Source organism: Acartia tonsa, chromosome 11 (assembly GCF_053477335.1).
Source record: "Acartia tonsa isolate MP-2025a chromosome 11, ASM5347733v1, whole genome shotgun sequence".
NCBI classification, from domain to species: Eukaryota; Metazoa; Arthropoda; class Copepoda; order Calanoida; family Acartiidae; genus Acartia; species Acartia tonsa.
In genome coordinates this window covers 7742745-7760081 of record NC_137270.1, presented here as the reverse complement: position 1 = coordinate 7760081, position 17337 = coordinate 7742745, and the positions used below count along the sequence as shown (strand labels likewise).

The window sequence follows — 17337 nt, the reverse complement described above, 5'->3', positions numbered from 1 at the left end:
GGCATACTATGCTTTACTTGGGGAAATATTGGAACACTCTGCTTGATCCAACTAATGAATTAAAATAACACTATCTAGTCTAAAAGGCCAATCATTATGACAGACTTTGAAGTAGGCGGGTTTGTCTTAGACTTCTTAATAACTGGCGCAACTTATTTGCACTGCACAGTACATTATAATTTCTAGAAAAAGGTTAGTTTACTGCAGTAGGTGGCAAATGTCAGGCCCGACATTTTGTAATCAAGGGGGAGGGGGAAGTTTAGACACATTTGCGTAAACCTGGTGTATAGGCTTTATCTTTGGACTGAGAGGATAGGTTATTAGGGATAAAATCATTCTTATATAATGAGTTTCACGAAATTTTAATATTTTTTGGATAGGCCTCCAGGTTCCGGAGCTGCAGGACTATGTAGTCTCTGTACAGGTTTACGCAAATGTGTAAAAACTCCCCCCCCCCTAACCCCCTTGTCCACGGGGGTGTTACTGTTCATCGGGCATAAAGTCATCAGGGTGCATGAGAGTCAGGTGAATAAGCCTTAAGCCACTTTTTCATACCTGGATATTTGATGTGACATAACTAAGATACCAGCATAAATTATATAATTTGTAAGCTTCTTGATCAGGAGAACCATAACAATTCTACTAGCTCAATCTCTTTCAAACTAACTCGTGGCTTGGCACCTGGCATGTAGGAGCTCTGTATTCTAAGGGGGAGATGTGGAAATGAAAACTATAGGTACCAAGACCTAGACCAAAATTAAGAAATAGCCTTAATCCATCCCAGGTCCTATAAAGTTTTCCTTAAATGGAGAGCTCAATTAGTTGAGTAGTTGTTGAAATCTTAAGCTTGCGACAAAAAAATGAATACTTTATACCTATAACTAGCGGCTACGCCCCTAGAGGCATCTAGGGTAACAAAAATAAACAGACAGACATCCTGTTACTTTATTATAAGGATAGGATAGTACCTAATGCTGATTATTAATTTTATGCAATTATTTTATTAAAATGTGTAAAATGTTCCATTTTCACAGAAAATTGGGAAGGATATAAAAATATCACATTTTTTAGTGGTGGCTACATTATTATGTAAATATAGATTCTAACTAGTAAAAGGGAAAGTTTCATGCAAGGTATATTTAAAAGATTTTCTATGTTGAGGATAAAATATTTGTCCTTATGTCATGTTTCATTTTCTTAGACTTTAATAGAAAAGCAACAGTTAAAGATCATACCTAATTATATTAAAGTAATCCCCTTTTTATATTAAGTAAAGTATTTCGTCAACTCCCCTTCATGAAAATATCCCTTAAAACGATAAAATAGCTGATGTAAAATTGTGTAATAAATATATAATTACAAATACAATGGCATACAAAATGTCAATATTAAAAAAATTAAACAACGACAAACATTTAACATGGTAGTGTTTAAAACTTGTTAATATTATTAGAAAAATAATCATCTATGAAAATATAAATAATTAACAGAGATTTGGATACAAAATTATGACGAAAATTTGAGTTTAATATCGTAGAGTATTTTATTTTTAAAAATTTGTAACTTATTAAGGTTATTGTCACAAAAAGCAAAGATATCTACTTTCTTAGGATTAAACCTGCTTATTAAAATGCGACTTATTTTTCAACCTTTCATGACTATTAAGATTTCGGAGATTTCTATGGAATGATTAAGTTGAGAATTTTATTAGAGACTCTTGTTTGAAGGGTTTTATTTTTTTTTTAAAATTCTAGTTTTAAACAATAAACTACAACAGATTCAATTGATAAAATCAACAATAATTGGCATTTTTAAAAGTTAAAGACTGTTTTATAATTTTGTTTAACATCTAATATATGTCCAATAGTCGGGGAGGATCTTTTGAAGAAAATATTTATTGTTAAAAATTTTCAATAATCAAAAATAAAAACAATATTTTTTTGATCAATGGAAATGATATTAAAAAAATAGGTAGTTTTCTTTCAGACAAAAAAAAACGTTAATATATACAATTCGTTTAAAAATTCGATGTAAATAAATTATGAACTAAAACTAAAAGGCAATTTAAATAAAATAAATGCAGTGGTAAATACCTGATGTTTAACGAAACTAAAAAAATAATCAAAATTAGATTTTGACGGATTTTTTCTAACCTAGTAAATGCAAGTTTTAAAATGGCAACAAACAGTAAAAAAGCGATGGTAGAATATTACATTCAATTTTTTTGTTATAAAAGCTTTAAAATGCAAAATTTTAATTTCTATTATGCCTATTCGATTTTTTAGTAGGACTAAAGAAATATAATAAACAATTCTAGTTAATTTGCTTCATGTTATTTTTTAATTTGATGATTTTTAACCCTTATTTTTTTCAGTCCTTTATTGGAAAAACCAAAGCGCAGATGTAAAATGTTAGGTAGATATTTTTTTAACAATGCAAAAACACAAAATACAAGATTCCTAACTGCTTAACAATGATAAAAGGTTTCTTTAAAAGGATATTTTTTTATTAACTTTCAAACATTCAAGTTCTCAATCTTAAAATAACTGTATTAACCTAACTCAACGTAAAATAGCATACAGAAAAAGTTATTTTGACTGGTCAAAGTTTCAAACAAAATAGATAGATGCCTTGTAGCTTTCTTTACCTTCTACTTTAGCATAACTGGTTTATTATAAACAGCGGTAAAATTATTGAAAGCAATAACAAACAATAAATAACAATATTTCAACTAGTAGGTATTTATTCTTCGGATCCTTCATCTATAGGTGATAGACAGTCAGTTTCTCTGAGACTTGATTCATCCTCCACAGAACAGGACTAGAAAAGTAATAAACAAAATTTGAATAAGGTAAAAACAAGAACAATTATATTCATAATTAGCAAAAGGTAATAAAAAGTTAAGAATACTACTAAAAAACAGACCTAATCTACATTACAACAAGGATGACAACATTCATAAAAGCGAAGCACTGAAACGTTAGGACAAACGGACATTAACACTTGTATAGTGTCAGAACTGAATAATCAGAATATAAATGTATTAAGGTCAAAGCAAAATTGTAAGTAAATTTCTTGAAAAGCTGCTTGATAAAGGATAATGTTTATGGACATACTTACATTTTTAGGACTTGATTATAGAGTTGCTTCGCCTATAACATTATACTTTGTTGTCCCAGGAATCAGTAAACCAAAAATCAGATCAACCGGATGATTAGATCAAATAAAAATTTGTTAAAAAATTTTTAAAAAAATGTTTAAAATGGACGTACGGAGATTTTGGTAATGATTATAGAGTTGCTACGCTTTCTAAATCGTACCTAACTACTAAAGGAATCACCATGCAAAGTTTGAAATCGATAGGACAATTCTAACATGCCTAAATTAACGAAAAAAGCTATCCGTTACGGACGTACGGACGGACCGACCCTAATTATAGAAAAGCTTCGCTTTTAAAAATGAAATTTAGGAAAAAAACCTAGGTATATTATAAGTCATGAAAAACTATACCTACGTTATCAAAAAAAAGCATAAGTACAGGTATCAGAAAAATTAATCACAATAAACAAAAATTCTAGGTATTTATGATATCAAACCACTATGTATGTCTATCAGTCAATCAGAAAGATGATTTGGATTTTGGTTTTTCAGGTCAAAATTTCTTAATAAGTATAATAATTTGCTTTTTTTTAAGGCAATCTTTTTAAACACTTTCCAGATTTGGAAGCGCCGCCACTTAATAGTTTGTCCCTACTATACTCACCTCAGCCGCATCTTCCCCTTGTTCAATGTGATTCTCTTCGCCATTGATTTTTTCATCATCTTGTAGGTCAAGTTTATCAAACTTCTTCAACTCTACAATTTCCAGCTTAGGTTCACTGAAAAAAAAATATCTTTATTGTAAGTTAGTCAGAGATGGAAAAAAACCAGGTTTTAAAAAAAAAAAAAAACAGTTTGTTTTTTGGTTTAAACCAGGTTTTTTTGTTTTTTTTTGTTGGTAAAAACCAGGTTTTTTGTTTTTTTTTGATAAAACCAGGTTTTTTTTGTTGGTTTTTTTATTAATATCCAAATTATAGGCCTGCCCCCCCCTCTTTTTTCACCCCCTCCCCCTTTTTCTCACCCCCGCAACGCCCAAATCTGCCCAAAAGGACCCGAAAAAGGGCAGCCCAAAACCGCCCACCCAAAAGCGCCCGCCAGATTTGACAACCCTGACTGACAGTTATTTACTGTATTATTTACGTTATGAAAAGATATAACTGGAAAGATAGGCCTTTGTATAAATATTTTAAAAAAAACATTTAAACCATCCCACCTTGTTTTTTTAAGCTTGTTTTTTTTGGTTTAAACCACTTGATTAAAACCACGTGGTTTTTTTTTATGCCATCTCTGAAGTTAGTGTTTTCAGGGATCTTATTGGTAGGGGTGTATATTCTGCATGGGATCGCCTGCTAAGGTGGGGGGAAAATTAAAAAATGAAGAAATAATAGAGCCAAAGTCGTAATGTATTTAAGCTAACAAAGAAAACTTAAACTAACTGAATGCATTTATTTTTTCATTTTTTCTCCCTCCTTGGAAAACAAACTAGGGGGGGGGGGGGGGAATATTTTTTAGTCGAGAAAAAAATGAATCTTGTGCAGAATATACATACACCCCTGCTTAATGGATAAGACAATGGACAATAAATTGTTGTATATTTCCAACATTAATACTTCTGTAGAATACAATGATTGGTTGAAAAGTTTAAACCAACCTATAAAGCTATGATAAAGGTTCCATAAAACTACGATAGCGAATGAGAAGTAGATTAATATAAAACTTTGTGTACTAAAATTATTTGCATCAAAATGTTCACTACCTCACTGCAAATGTTTATTACTGCTTCTTAAAATCTAGGTATGCCAGAATAGTCCTATCCATCTAAAACTTAGAATTACGATTGGGATAATACCTTAGAAGCATAGAAAAACTATAGGGAATACATTTGTTTTAAGCGAAACAATGAATTTATTAGGTCTTTTGACACTACTCAATTTAGACTTCCTTTTTATGCCTGACATAGTTCAATCATAAAATAATTTTGATGTCTCTGGTATGACGCAATGCGACTCTCGACACTTATATGTAATATACGTACTTGTCATCTTGGAGATTTGTGTTGTCTGCAACTTTGAAAATAATTTCAGATCTGCCATCCTCGTCGACACTAGAAATAAAATATAAGGAATTAGAAAATGAATATTTAATATGAATACATACTTTATTAATCAGCCATTAGGAAATCATTGTAGGAACAAACCTGCCATATTATTGGTTAGCAAGTGCTTATTTATAACTAATAAATTCGTTTACCTCAATTCCTAACTTGGAAAAGTAAACTAATTTCCATCTGTTTATGTAAATTGATTGAAAAACTTGCGAAAAATGCATCAAATTATTTAAGCTTAGCTGAAAAGGATATGGATGGATATCTAGAAAATTTTATTAGAAAAATTAAGGAGGGGGTTTTGTTAATGCAACCATCTCGTAATCATATTTTGAAATGTCAGCACTCTTCAATCTCCCCCCGCCTAGCTTTTGACTAGACAAAAATCTCCAAAATATAGTTTAATTGCATCACAAAAATATGCATGATCAACTGATTAAAATGACTAATATCTATCCTTAACTTTGTATGCGATGCAAATTTTTTAGATGATTGGCTTCCATATATTTTATGCATTATATTTTTTCTTTGAATTTATTTTGCAAAGTAGGATGGTATTTTTTCATCGCATCAGATTATAAACAGTTTTCCAGTGATTGTCCAGGTCCAACAAACTGGGATGATCCCAGTTATCAAAAGAGATAAGACAATGGCCAATAAATTTATGTACATTCCTAATGATAATACACAAAATTCCCTCTTCTGTTTATCACAATTAGTGGCTGAAACTCTTGGACACTCACCCTAATGAATCAAACAATCAAAACTCATTAAAAAGTCCCCAAAGTTGTTGAGCCAACAAATAAAAAAAACTTTATTAAAATCTTTATTTTGTTTTTGTGAACACAACTGTAAAGAATACCTACCTACTATAGTTAAATTAATGAATTTTCAGTTGAGCTCAGAACCAGTTTTAAACAACAGGAAATGAAACGGATTCGGCAATTATTTTGGAGAAACTTTACTATACCTTGTATTTAAAGAGGCAGGATTGGAACCCTTTTCACTGGTTCTGTCAAGTTCGGGGGGAATTCCTGGTTCAAAATAATCCTGACAAATAAATAATAATTAGAAGGACAGTTACGCTTTCCCTTAAAAATTCTAGCGAGCATATTTTGGAAATAAATAGAAATTAGGTCGTGTTCTTTCAGTATTCCCTGCAAGACTACGCTGTATCCACTTTGTTTTTCAATTAATTCAAAGTAAGTGTAGGGATTCTGTGCTTGTTTAGGCCCTTTTAGGGAAACCGCCAATGTACTGAATATCTGCTTTACGAAAATAATTCATTTCTGTCTCGAATCTAGATGTTATTTTAACAAAAAAAAATGCAGAATAAAATGGTCCTATAACAAACGCAGGAGTCACAAACGTCGGAGTGGACAAACGCAGGAGTGGACACTTAACCTAACCTATTTTAAACCATATTTTAGGTTTTTAAATGCCTAACCCCTGCGGGGGGCTTATTTGTATATACATATCTTAACCTAACCTATGTAGAAATACTAACTTAAATTAATATTTTAACACTCCTGCGTTTGTCCACTCCGACGTTTGGGACTCCTGCGTTTGTCCTGGAACCAATAAAATGCATTCTGTTTAAAAGTAATAATTTTTATTTTAAAAATATTAGTTTCTTTGCATGTCATATACTTTTAAGGCGCTTTCATACAGAGTACCTTGTTGAGCACTGAAACAAAATTTAAAATAAGAAAGGGTAGGTATGGGGTTAGTTCTTAGTTTATTTATTCTACATTAAGAGGGGGGGGGGGATATCACTTTCAGTGCTCAACAGGCACTTTGTGTGGAAGTACCCATGGGCCATTACTCTGAATAAAATCCAAGCATAGGACAATCTCACCTTTACAGGGCTGTCTTTGCCATAGATTAAGTAACTTTCGTATTTCTTCCCAAAATTACTGTCTATTTCTTTCAGCCTGAAATATAAAAATATAGATATTCTTTTCTTTTAAATAAAACATTAGTCTACGATTCCATTATATAAAGTTGAGGATATTTGCATAACATTTTAATAACTACCTACTGGATTGATTGAGTTCTTCTTAAAAAAGAAGCTAAACATAGGTAATGGAACGGTTTAAGGCTATTTTATTTTATATTTAAGGGATGGTTTTAGTTTATTTTATATGTCCCTTTATTGCTTACCCCTTTGAATACAGGGCCCTTAAATGCTAGGGGAGAAACTTCCAATTTTCAATAATTCGTCAAAGGACTCCTGTCATGCTTGATCTGAACGATTCAATGAGTATGATACGATTCGAACTGCAATTTTTACCCTTCCTTTGGTTATATTATTATATTATCCTTCTACATGAGAACACTGTATTTGGTCAGCACAACAAACAAGTTCAAAATATTATTCTCATATTGGTTTCTAGGAAAGTGATAACAACTAAAGATATTAGGTATAGATATATTATCTTGAACATGTGACATAATTCTTAGCCCATCTGCTTCAGATATTAGCACAGTTAGATCTTACAGACAAAGGTCGAGCTATAAAAGGGTTGGTTGTCTGAAAATCTTTATTTGCAAGGCAATCTTAACTAAGAACTTATACTGGAGTAGCCTGTCATAAGTAAGTTACCAAGGTTATGATGCTATCTAAAACAGTAACATTTCTACTTCACTATCCTAATGATGATGATAGTAGAGCTATGTAAAAGTACTGGCGACTGCGCCCCTAGCAAGTAGGGGCTCTTTAATTCAAACGGGTAGGGAAGGAAAGAATAATAGCCTAAAAACACCCAAAGACTTAATCTAAAGAAAAAATTGCATAAAATCATCAACATCAACTATGTGAGGCTTACCTAAAATTGGTTCAATTGTTATTGAGAGCTAAAGCTACAGACAAAAAAAAACTTACTACTTTATTTAAACTATGCTAGATTGTTATTATTGTCCATCTGTGAACAAGCAATATTTAATTTAACCAAATTGCCTTGTTTTACAAAGGAACTATACTATATGCCTATATTTACAATTACATAACCCACATACAGACTCGCAAGCACATACACACACCTATATTAACCAGTACCATAATACACAAAACTGAGCAATTTCAATAAAATTTTAATATTTTTCTTAAAACCTAAATTTTTCAATTGCGTAAAATCGAGTTCCTTGTATAATTTTCCGTATTTCAGCTATAATCGGATTAAGATTACCTAAATTACGCAATTGTCAGGAATGGAGAGGACATAAATCAGTGTAATCTACAAAAACTCTCACCCCCCCACCCCCTGATATTTCCAAATACAGAATATAGTTTTATAAGTGTACAAAAATTGTGTGAATATCAAGCTGTAGTCCATTGTCCTATACCTGTACCCTATGTATTTATGCATAGAAAATATAAACAAACGGATAGGTAATTGGATTGATAGAACCCATACAATTAAGTGGTTTTATTTTTTTAAGTGTCCTTGTAATTTTTGTGATTAAGGTCTTACAAACAGACGCTATTAATCATACAAAGTACCCTTTTAAGCCCTTGGTAAGAGCAGTTTTTGTTTATTTATTACTTAAGGTTAGATGTTGAATTTAAAAAAATATCTAACCCTATGCAGTTGCACACCCCACCCTAAACACACAATTTTTATAAATATTTTTAAAACAATTTATTTATCTGTACACCACATTAAAAACATACATTTCCTCACAATCAATAAGAGTATCAAGTTTCTCAGATTACGATAGCCCACAAAAAACATATTTTATAGGCATGTTTTTTTTTAAATGCGCAGCTTTTCTATTTCTGTGCAAGTCCTTCAATTTATACAACTTTTTTATGTGATGATAAACAAAATTAACCTTCTCTAGATTATAATTATCATTTAATAGTTATTTCTTTCATCGTATTATAAACGGCTTTCCGCGGATATAGAATGTACAATTTTAAGATTAAAATCAGTTTTTTAGCCCCGAAGGCACGGGCTAAAAAAACGATGCTAGACAAAGTTTTTTCGTATGGATGAGAACCGGTTCCTATCCACCGGATTCGAATGAATACGAGAAAAAGTTTTAAAAGTAAGTAGGTAAGGGCCTTTTTAAACCGACTGATCAAGATTTAATAAAAGTACCCAATGTTTTTGAGGCAACAAATGAAAAAGCACATTTATAACTTTAAGGTACCTACCAGTATAAGGGGGGGGGGGGGGCGTAATGACATAAGCTCTTAAACCGTGAGCAAAATGGTCTAAATATTGAGCTAGACCCTTCAAACTTGGTATATAAGCTTAGTCCTATAGGTATTACATCTAAATGGCAAAAAAATCCAAAAAATTTTATTTTTAGGTTAGGTTAGGTAAGAAAAACCCTGCGGAAATGGGGTTTTTAGGCTTTTTTCGGTCTATTTTGATGTGGAAACTTGCCTTAAATTGTTTTTTCTTAGAGTTTTAACTTAAATACACTGTATCTATTCATATGGACATTATTTAAGATGATTCAGCAAGTCGGGGACCGACCCCAGGGGGCTAGGTGGGTGGCCCGCAGGGGTTAAGTTCATTTTTCCCAATATATTTGTTGTGATACATCAAATTATAGGTATTTTGGGTCAAGGAACTCAAATTCAGAGCTAAAATAAGCATTAGACTAATCTGAAGCTAGCCCCAGCGGGCTAGGTTGGTGGCCCGCAGGGGTTAAGTGCATTTTTTCTAATATATATCTTGTTATATATCAAACTATAGGTTTTTTAGGTCAAGAAACTCAAATTCTGAGCGAAAATTAGCATTAGACTGACTTGAAGCTAACCCCCCCGGGCTAGGTTGGTTTTCTGCAGGGCTTAAGAGCATTTACCTAACCTAACCTAGAAACTTACTTATATTTTTACAGGTTTCTTTCTTGAATAAACTGTGTCTATTAATGAAGACTTTATTTAAGATGATCCAGCAAGTCGGGGACCGACCCCAGCGGGCTAGGTGGGTGGCCCGCAGGGGTTAAGGAACTCAAATTCAGAGCTAAAATAAGCATTAGACTAATCTGAAGCTAGCCCCAGCGGGCTAGGTTGGTGGCCCGCAGGGGTTAAGTGCATTTTTTCTAATATATATCTTGTTATATATCAAACTATAGGTTTTTTAGGTCAAGAAACTCAAATTCTGAGCGAAAATTAGCATTAGACTGACTTGAAGCTAACCCCCCCGGGCTAGGTTGGTTTTCTGCAGGGCTTAAGAGCATTTACCTAACCTAACCTAGAAACTTACTTATATTTTTACAGGTTTCTTTCTTGAATAAACTGTGTCTATTAATGAAGACTTTATTTAAGATGATCCAGCAAGTCGGGGACCGACCCCAGCGGGCTAGGTGGGTGGCCCGCAGGGGTTAAGTGCATTTTCCCCAATATATATGATGTGATACATCAAATGATATGTTTTTTAGGTCAAAGAACTCAAATTCAGAGCTAAAATAAGCATTAGAATAATCTGAAGCTAACCCCCGCGGGCTAGCTGGGTTGCCCACAGGGCTTAAGTGCATTTTACCTAGGCTAACCTAGAAACTTACGTTTAATATTTTTTTTTCAAATAAACTGTCCATTCATGAGGACCTTATTACATTTATTATTTTTTTTAGGTTTTTTTTCTAGAATAAACTGTCCATTCATGAGGACCTTATGAATAAACTGTGTCTATTAATAAAGACCTTATTTAAGATGATCCAGGAAGTCGGGGACCGACCCCAGCGGGCTAGGTGGGTGGCCCGCAGGGGTTAAGTGCATTTTCCCCAATATATATGTTGTGATAAATCCAATTATAGGTTTTTTAGGTCAAAGAACTCTAATTCAGAGCTGAAATAAGCATTAGACTAATCTGAAGCTAACCCCAGCGGGCTAGATAGGTAGCCCACAGGGCTTAAGTGCATTTTATCTAACCTAACCTAGAAACTTACGTTTAATATTTTTTTTCAAATAAACTGTCCATTCATGAGGACCTTATTTCAGATGATCCAGCAAGTCGAAGACCAACCCCAGCGGGCTAGGTGGGTGTCCCTCAGGGGTTAAATGCATTTTTTTTAAAGTATGTGTTGTCATACATCCCACTATAGGTTTTTAAGGTCAAGAAGCTCAAATTTACAGCTAATAAAAGCATCAGACTAATCTGAAGCTAGCCCCAGCGGGCTAGGTGGGTTGCCTGCAAGTCTTAAGTGCATTTTACCTAACCTAACCTAGAACCTTGCTTGTTTTTTTATGGTTTTTTTCTGGAATAAACTGTGTCTATTTATTAGAACATTATTTAAGATCTAAGACCCCAGCAGGTGCGTGGCCCGCAGGGGTTAAGTGCATTTTTAGTTGTCATACATAAAATTATAGGTTTTTTAGATCCAGAAATTCAATGGGGTAGTTTCACAAAATGCATTTGAACTTAATTTAGTGAACTGCATATTTTATCCTGGTTGATTGGTTAAACTACATTTATATGGCACATATTTGAAAGAATTTAAATTTTGATAGTACAATGTTAGCTGTGGAAGAATTTAATATGCTAATAGGATACAATTTTTTAATTTAATGTATACCACATACCACGAAAAAACTAGCATCAGGTTGCTATTGTGTTTTTTTAGCTCCAAATTGACTTTAAAAACCTATAGTTTGGTGTATAACAACACATAATTTGGAAAATTTACCCCTGCAGGCCACCCACCTAATAGGCGGGGGTTAGCCTTAGGTCAGTCTAATGCTTAAAATAGCTCTGAATTTGAGTTTCTTGACATAAAAAACCTATAATTTGATGTATGACAACACACACTTTAGAAAAAATGCACTACACCCCTGTGGGCCACCCACCTAGCCCGCTGGGGTCGGTCCCCAACTTGCTGGATTATCTAAAATAATGTCCTCATTAATAGACACAGTTTATTCAAGGAAAAAAACAAAAAAGAATAAGTAAGTTTCTAGGTTAGGTTAGGTAAAATGCACATAAGCCCTGTGGAAAATCTACCTAGCCCGCAGGGGTTAGCTTCAGGTAAGTCATATGCCAATTTTAGCTCTGAATTTGAGTTTCTTGACCTTAAAAACCTTTATTTTGATTTATAACAAGATCTATATTGGAAATAATGCATTTAACCCCTGTGGGCCACCATCCTAGCCCGCTGGGGCTAGTTTCAGATTAGTCCTATGCTAATTCTAGCTCTGAATTTGAATTAACTGACCTAAAAAACTTATAATTTGATGTATCGCAACATATATATTTGAAAAAATGCACTTAACCCCTGCGGGCCACCCACCTAGCCCGCTGGGGTCGGTCCCCGACTTGCTGGATCATCTTAAATAAAGTCCTCATTAATAGACACAGTTTATTCAAGAAAGAAACCTGTGAAAATATAAGTAAGTTTCTAGGTTAGGTTAGGTAAATGCTCTTAAGCCCTGCAGAAAACCAACCTAGCCCGTGGGGGTTATCTTCAAGTCAGTCTAATGCTAATTTTCGCTCAGAATTTGAGTTTCTTGACCTAAAAAACCTATAGTTTGATATATAACAAGATATATATTAGAAAAAATGCACTTAACCCCTGCGGGCCACCAACCTAGCCCGCTGGGGCTAGCTTCAGATTAGTCTAATGCTTATTTTAGCTCTGAATTTGAGTTCCTTGACCTAAAAAACCTATAATTTGATGTATCACAACAAATATATTGGGAAAAATGAACTTAACCCCTGCGGGCCACCCACCTAGCCCCCTGGGGTCGGTCCCCGACTTGCTGAATCATCTTAAATAATGTCCATATGAATAGATACAGTGTATTTAAGTTAAAACCCTAAGAAAAAACAATTTAAGGCAAGTTTCCACATCAAAATAGACCAAAAAAAGCCTAAAAACCCCATTTCCGCAGGGTTTTTCTTACCTAACCTAACCTAAAAATAAAATTTTTTGGATTTTTTTGCCATTTAGATGTAATACCTATAGGACTAAGCTTATATACCAAGTTTGAAGGGTCTAGCTCAATATTTAGACCATTTTGCTCACGGTTTAAGAGCTTATGTCATTACGCCCCCCCCCCCCTTTACTATCCAATGTCCCCTCCCTCCTTGACTTAAACTGATTGCGTTTATCATATGTCTAAAGGTCTATTTTACCATTTTTTTTATATTGACTTGTAGAGTTTCTTCGCAACTAAAGCTCCTTTTGACAGGAAACAATATGTGCATAAGCTTAAATGAATAATTTACAGGAGGGAGAACTGATTTTAATCAAGTAGAATCATGAAATATTTGTGTGAAAAAACTCTGATGTATAAATATTCAAATGTATGAAAATGAATCTTAAGTTAAAATTTCCACCACAAAAGCCTTACTTCTACAACAGGGAGTAGAAAAGTAGAATAGACATTGGAGGGAAAAAAATCAAAATATACGTACACAAACATTTCAGGATTAAAATCCATTAAAACTGCTTAGGTATAGCTTTCCCTTATCCTTGATAATCCCAAGGTCGCAAATGAATTTAAATTATGCAAGGCTTAAACAAGACGATAGCGTCCAGGAAGTGTTAAGATTTCATCCCACATGGGCCGGGTGCACACACATGGGTGTAGGCCAGGGGATATATTCTGCCATGGTCTATCTCTTTAAAATTGTTCATAGAAAGGGTTTAACTCCCCTCTCCAGAGATACTTCAAAGCTTCTAAACAGAGGTGAGCTTATAAATGGAATCGAACCTGTCAACTAGCGTATGCATTACAGCCTACGCTGTAAAAATGACTTACCTTAAAATGAGATATGATTTCTGGTCATCACTCCAGCCATGGATCCAGGTTTTGTACAGGGACACTTGACAATCAAACAGGGAAGGTCTTCGTTTTTTCCTATAATAAAAACCAGGACGATTATGCCCGATACCTGAAGCTTTTAAAATAAGTTATATATGCCAAGAAAGAAGCAAGTGACAATATTGCTTCATAGAAAAAACATAAATCAAGATATAAATGCTATTAATGACAATTTTCTCTCAGTCTACAAGTAGAACAACAAGAACAAACTAGAAAGTATTTCAAAATAAAAATAAAATAGAAGCAATCTGTCATGCAATAAAACTTTAACAAACTAAAGGCTGTCTTTCCCCTTTTCAACCACTTAAGGCTAACATCCATTGGCAAATGAGATCGCTTAACACGCTACTTAATAATACCAACAAAAATCCAAATCAATTATAGAGTGGCAACGCTATACAAAGCACTTACGTCTGCTCTTCATCTGTTAGATTTTCATCATCTGAACTGCCGTTCTGATGAGCGTGCTTAGACGCTACTGATCCACATAAAACTGGCACAAAATCATCCTAAATAAAAGGAATAACTAGTTATATAGATAATATTAAACTGATAAAGCATTTAATTGGGCAATTATTTTGTTAGATTAAGTTTAGCTAATTTAAAAAAAAAAGTTGTGACTTGACAAAATTATAAAAACAAGAGTATGTACATAAGGTACCACTATCAAAAGATGGAAAAGTATAAAATTTCTTTAATTTAGAAACAATAAATGTAAAATGTGCATGTAAAAGATGAAAATTTCTAAGATTTGTACAGATATTTGTTTTTTTTAAAATCCTGCAATCGGTTACGCCCCTAGATGCCTTTTAGATTGATGGGAAGGAAGAGGGGGCTGGGAAATTCGACCCACCATATTTATATCTAATAAAAGATAAATTCTTGGAATGGAGATCTATCTTTTTCTAGAATAATTTCTGTCGTGAGGTTGGTGGTACCCTCATCTAATATAGTTATAAGCATGCATAAAAAATAGATGGGTATACCTTTTCTAATTCTGACCATTGATTAAACCAAGCCAATATAAAATTCATCTGTTGGTCATTTGATAAATCAGCTCTGAAATAAATATACATTGTAAAAAAAATATTTTTTAAAAAGTTCCACCTATCCTCTCTTTAAACTTTTAGTAATGAATAATAAACCAAGATGTTAAAAATCTATGTTAAGCCCTGGCAGGATTAAGCCTAATGAGAAAATCATATTAAAGTTCTTGATATTAGCTGGCAATCTATTTTTCTATTCTGTCTATCTACCTATTATATGTTTAGGCCAACTTATTAGCTATCAATCTTTCTATCAGTATCCACCTCATGATTGAATCTATATATCTGTTCCATCTTTCTATCTTCAGATAACCTTCCCTCTTATGTTCTATGCTTAATCCTATCTAACTATTCGACTTCTACGTAACCTGTGTATCTGATAGATACCTACTATTCTCTCAAATATTCTATGATTAATTTTGGCTACGTATCTATCAACCTTAATTACTTATAATCTTTGGACCTGTAATTAAATACCATTTTCTCTAATGTTCTATGATTAATTATGGAAATTTTAAAAGATCTAAAAAATAAGCCAAATTATAATTTATTTAAAAAACACTTGAAAAAAACATTGATTGAAAATATTGAAACAAACTGCAACAGACTTCTTTGTCATATTTGCCATTTAAATGCAATTTGAACTTATTGGTTAGAATATTACCTTAACTTATTTCTTGTCATTTTATTATTCTGTGATCAAAATTGTTTTAATTAGAAAGCAAAATTTGTTAGGTCTTAAACGTACTACATCGCCGTCAACTTCTTTTTTATGCTTTGTTGTAATCTTTAAAACTTTTTAACATTTAACCTTAAACCTGTATATTTTTTATTAAGTTTTTTTTGTATAGGGCTTGATCCTTTCATCGCATGTTCCTAGGGTTACTAATTAAAAATTGTTGACTATATAATTTTAGCTTACACTCTATGTTTGCGTTAGATCCTGCCTCTAGCAACATATTCTTATGTTTATTATTTAGTATCAATGATTTATATAAACTTATGCTATATGTAAATATTCTTAATCTGTCATTATTTCTGTATTTTAATATGTTGACTGAATTTGATGTTGATGTTAATTATGGCTATCTATTTTTGTAACTATTGGTACGCTTTTCAAATTCTCTGAAACCTATGTACCTGTTATTAGAAACTCTTCTCTCCAACATCCTTGGCTCCATGCTTGCAGGCTGACTGTTGACAGAACTCTGCATACTGAGGGTGCCATCTTTGTCCATTTTCATCCTTAGTCTGAAAAATTCATTAATCTTTGGATCCAATTTGAAGGGATAGTTGCAGGAAGTGCATTACGGAAAATGATTTCAAGCATATAAGTTACAAGTATACCATCAAACATACCTATATAATATTGCATTACAATAAATACGAATCATTAGACCTCACTAAATTAGTCATAATGCTGTTTATGTGAAAATAAACCACATTTATAAATTGCATATATAACAAAAACACGAGTTTCATGTCTTGATATTTTTAAAACTACGTGGTAGAAAATTGAAATTCTTTCCAATGTGTGCTCAGTATAAATTTTGTTTAAACCATTTTGAACAGGAAAAAATTGCAGTTCACTAAATTCAATTTTAAATGCATTTCGTGCAACTACCACTTTAAATTACATCTCACCTAACTCACTTATAAGTCAAATTTGCTATAATTTTAAAGGTTTAACATTACATAATGAATATTTACTATACACATATACTTTAAGAATATCTTGAGATGTTTGAATTATATCAAAGGACCAAATATTTTTTATCCAATTTAATACCATTTAACCTTGGTAACAAAATCATGAATATAATACGTTTTAAAAACCTCATAATTTCTCAGCTAGATAAAACATTTAATTTTGATATTCACAGATATCTTTTTTAGTAGCGAAGCTACTCTATAATTTGAAATGTCCGTCTGTCCGTATGTCCGTCTGTCCGTCTTAGTTTGGGGGAAACGTGATTTTCTCGGCTCCTATAAAAGATAAAAGGCTGAATTTTTTTTGACAACATTCTCATTATCAAGGAGCACAATTAACTATAACACATCAATAGCGATAGGACCGCTTTTTAGCAGGTTTTAGGCTATTTTTGTATTTTTCACATTTTTCTCCATATCTTTGGTGTTTATGGTCCGATTTCCAAAATTTTTTCAGTTATAGAATCAAACTTAAATTTCCTGTCGTTTCAAGAAAACAACTATGATGGTCAGACTGCCTTTAAGCAGGTTTTAGGCTATTTTTGTATTTTTACATTTTTCTCCATACCTTTGGTGTTTATGGCCCAATTTCCAAAGTT

General features: G+C 32.8%; 1 protein-coding gene across 7 annotated transcripts; it reads right to left on the bottom strand.

Moving 5' to 3' along the window:
• Positions 1-985: 985 nt before the first annotated feature.
• LOC145331588 (uncharacterized) lies at positions 986-16314 on the bottom strand. Of its 7 annotated transcripts, none has more exons than XR_013883790.1 (11): positions 16169-16314; positions 14969-15041; positions 14394-14491; positions 13920-14018; positions 7062-7137; positions 6174-6253; positions 5135-5203; positions 3764-3878; positions 2648-2820; positions 2154-2290; positions 986-1436 (listed from the first exon to the last, which is right to left on the bottom strand). XR_013883790.1 is itself a non-coding variant. In XM_080176333.1 (9 exons), the coding sequence occupies exons 1-9, from the start codon at positions 16270-16272 to the stop codon at positions 2743-2745; spliced, it is 792 nt and encodes a 263-aa protein (XP_080032459.1). In that variant the 5' UTR covers positions 16273-16278; the 3' UTR covers positions 2639-2742. The 7 variants fall into 7 exon arrangements, 1 of the variants encoding a protein (XP_080032459.1); XR_013883791.1 differs by having other exon boundaries at positions 2154-2269; XR_013883793.1 differs by lacking the exon at positions 2154-2290 and having other exon boundaries at positions 986-1465.
• Between the last annotated feature and the right edge of the window lie 1023 nt (positions 16315-17337).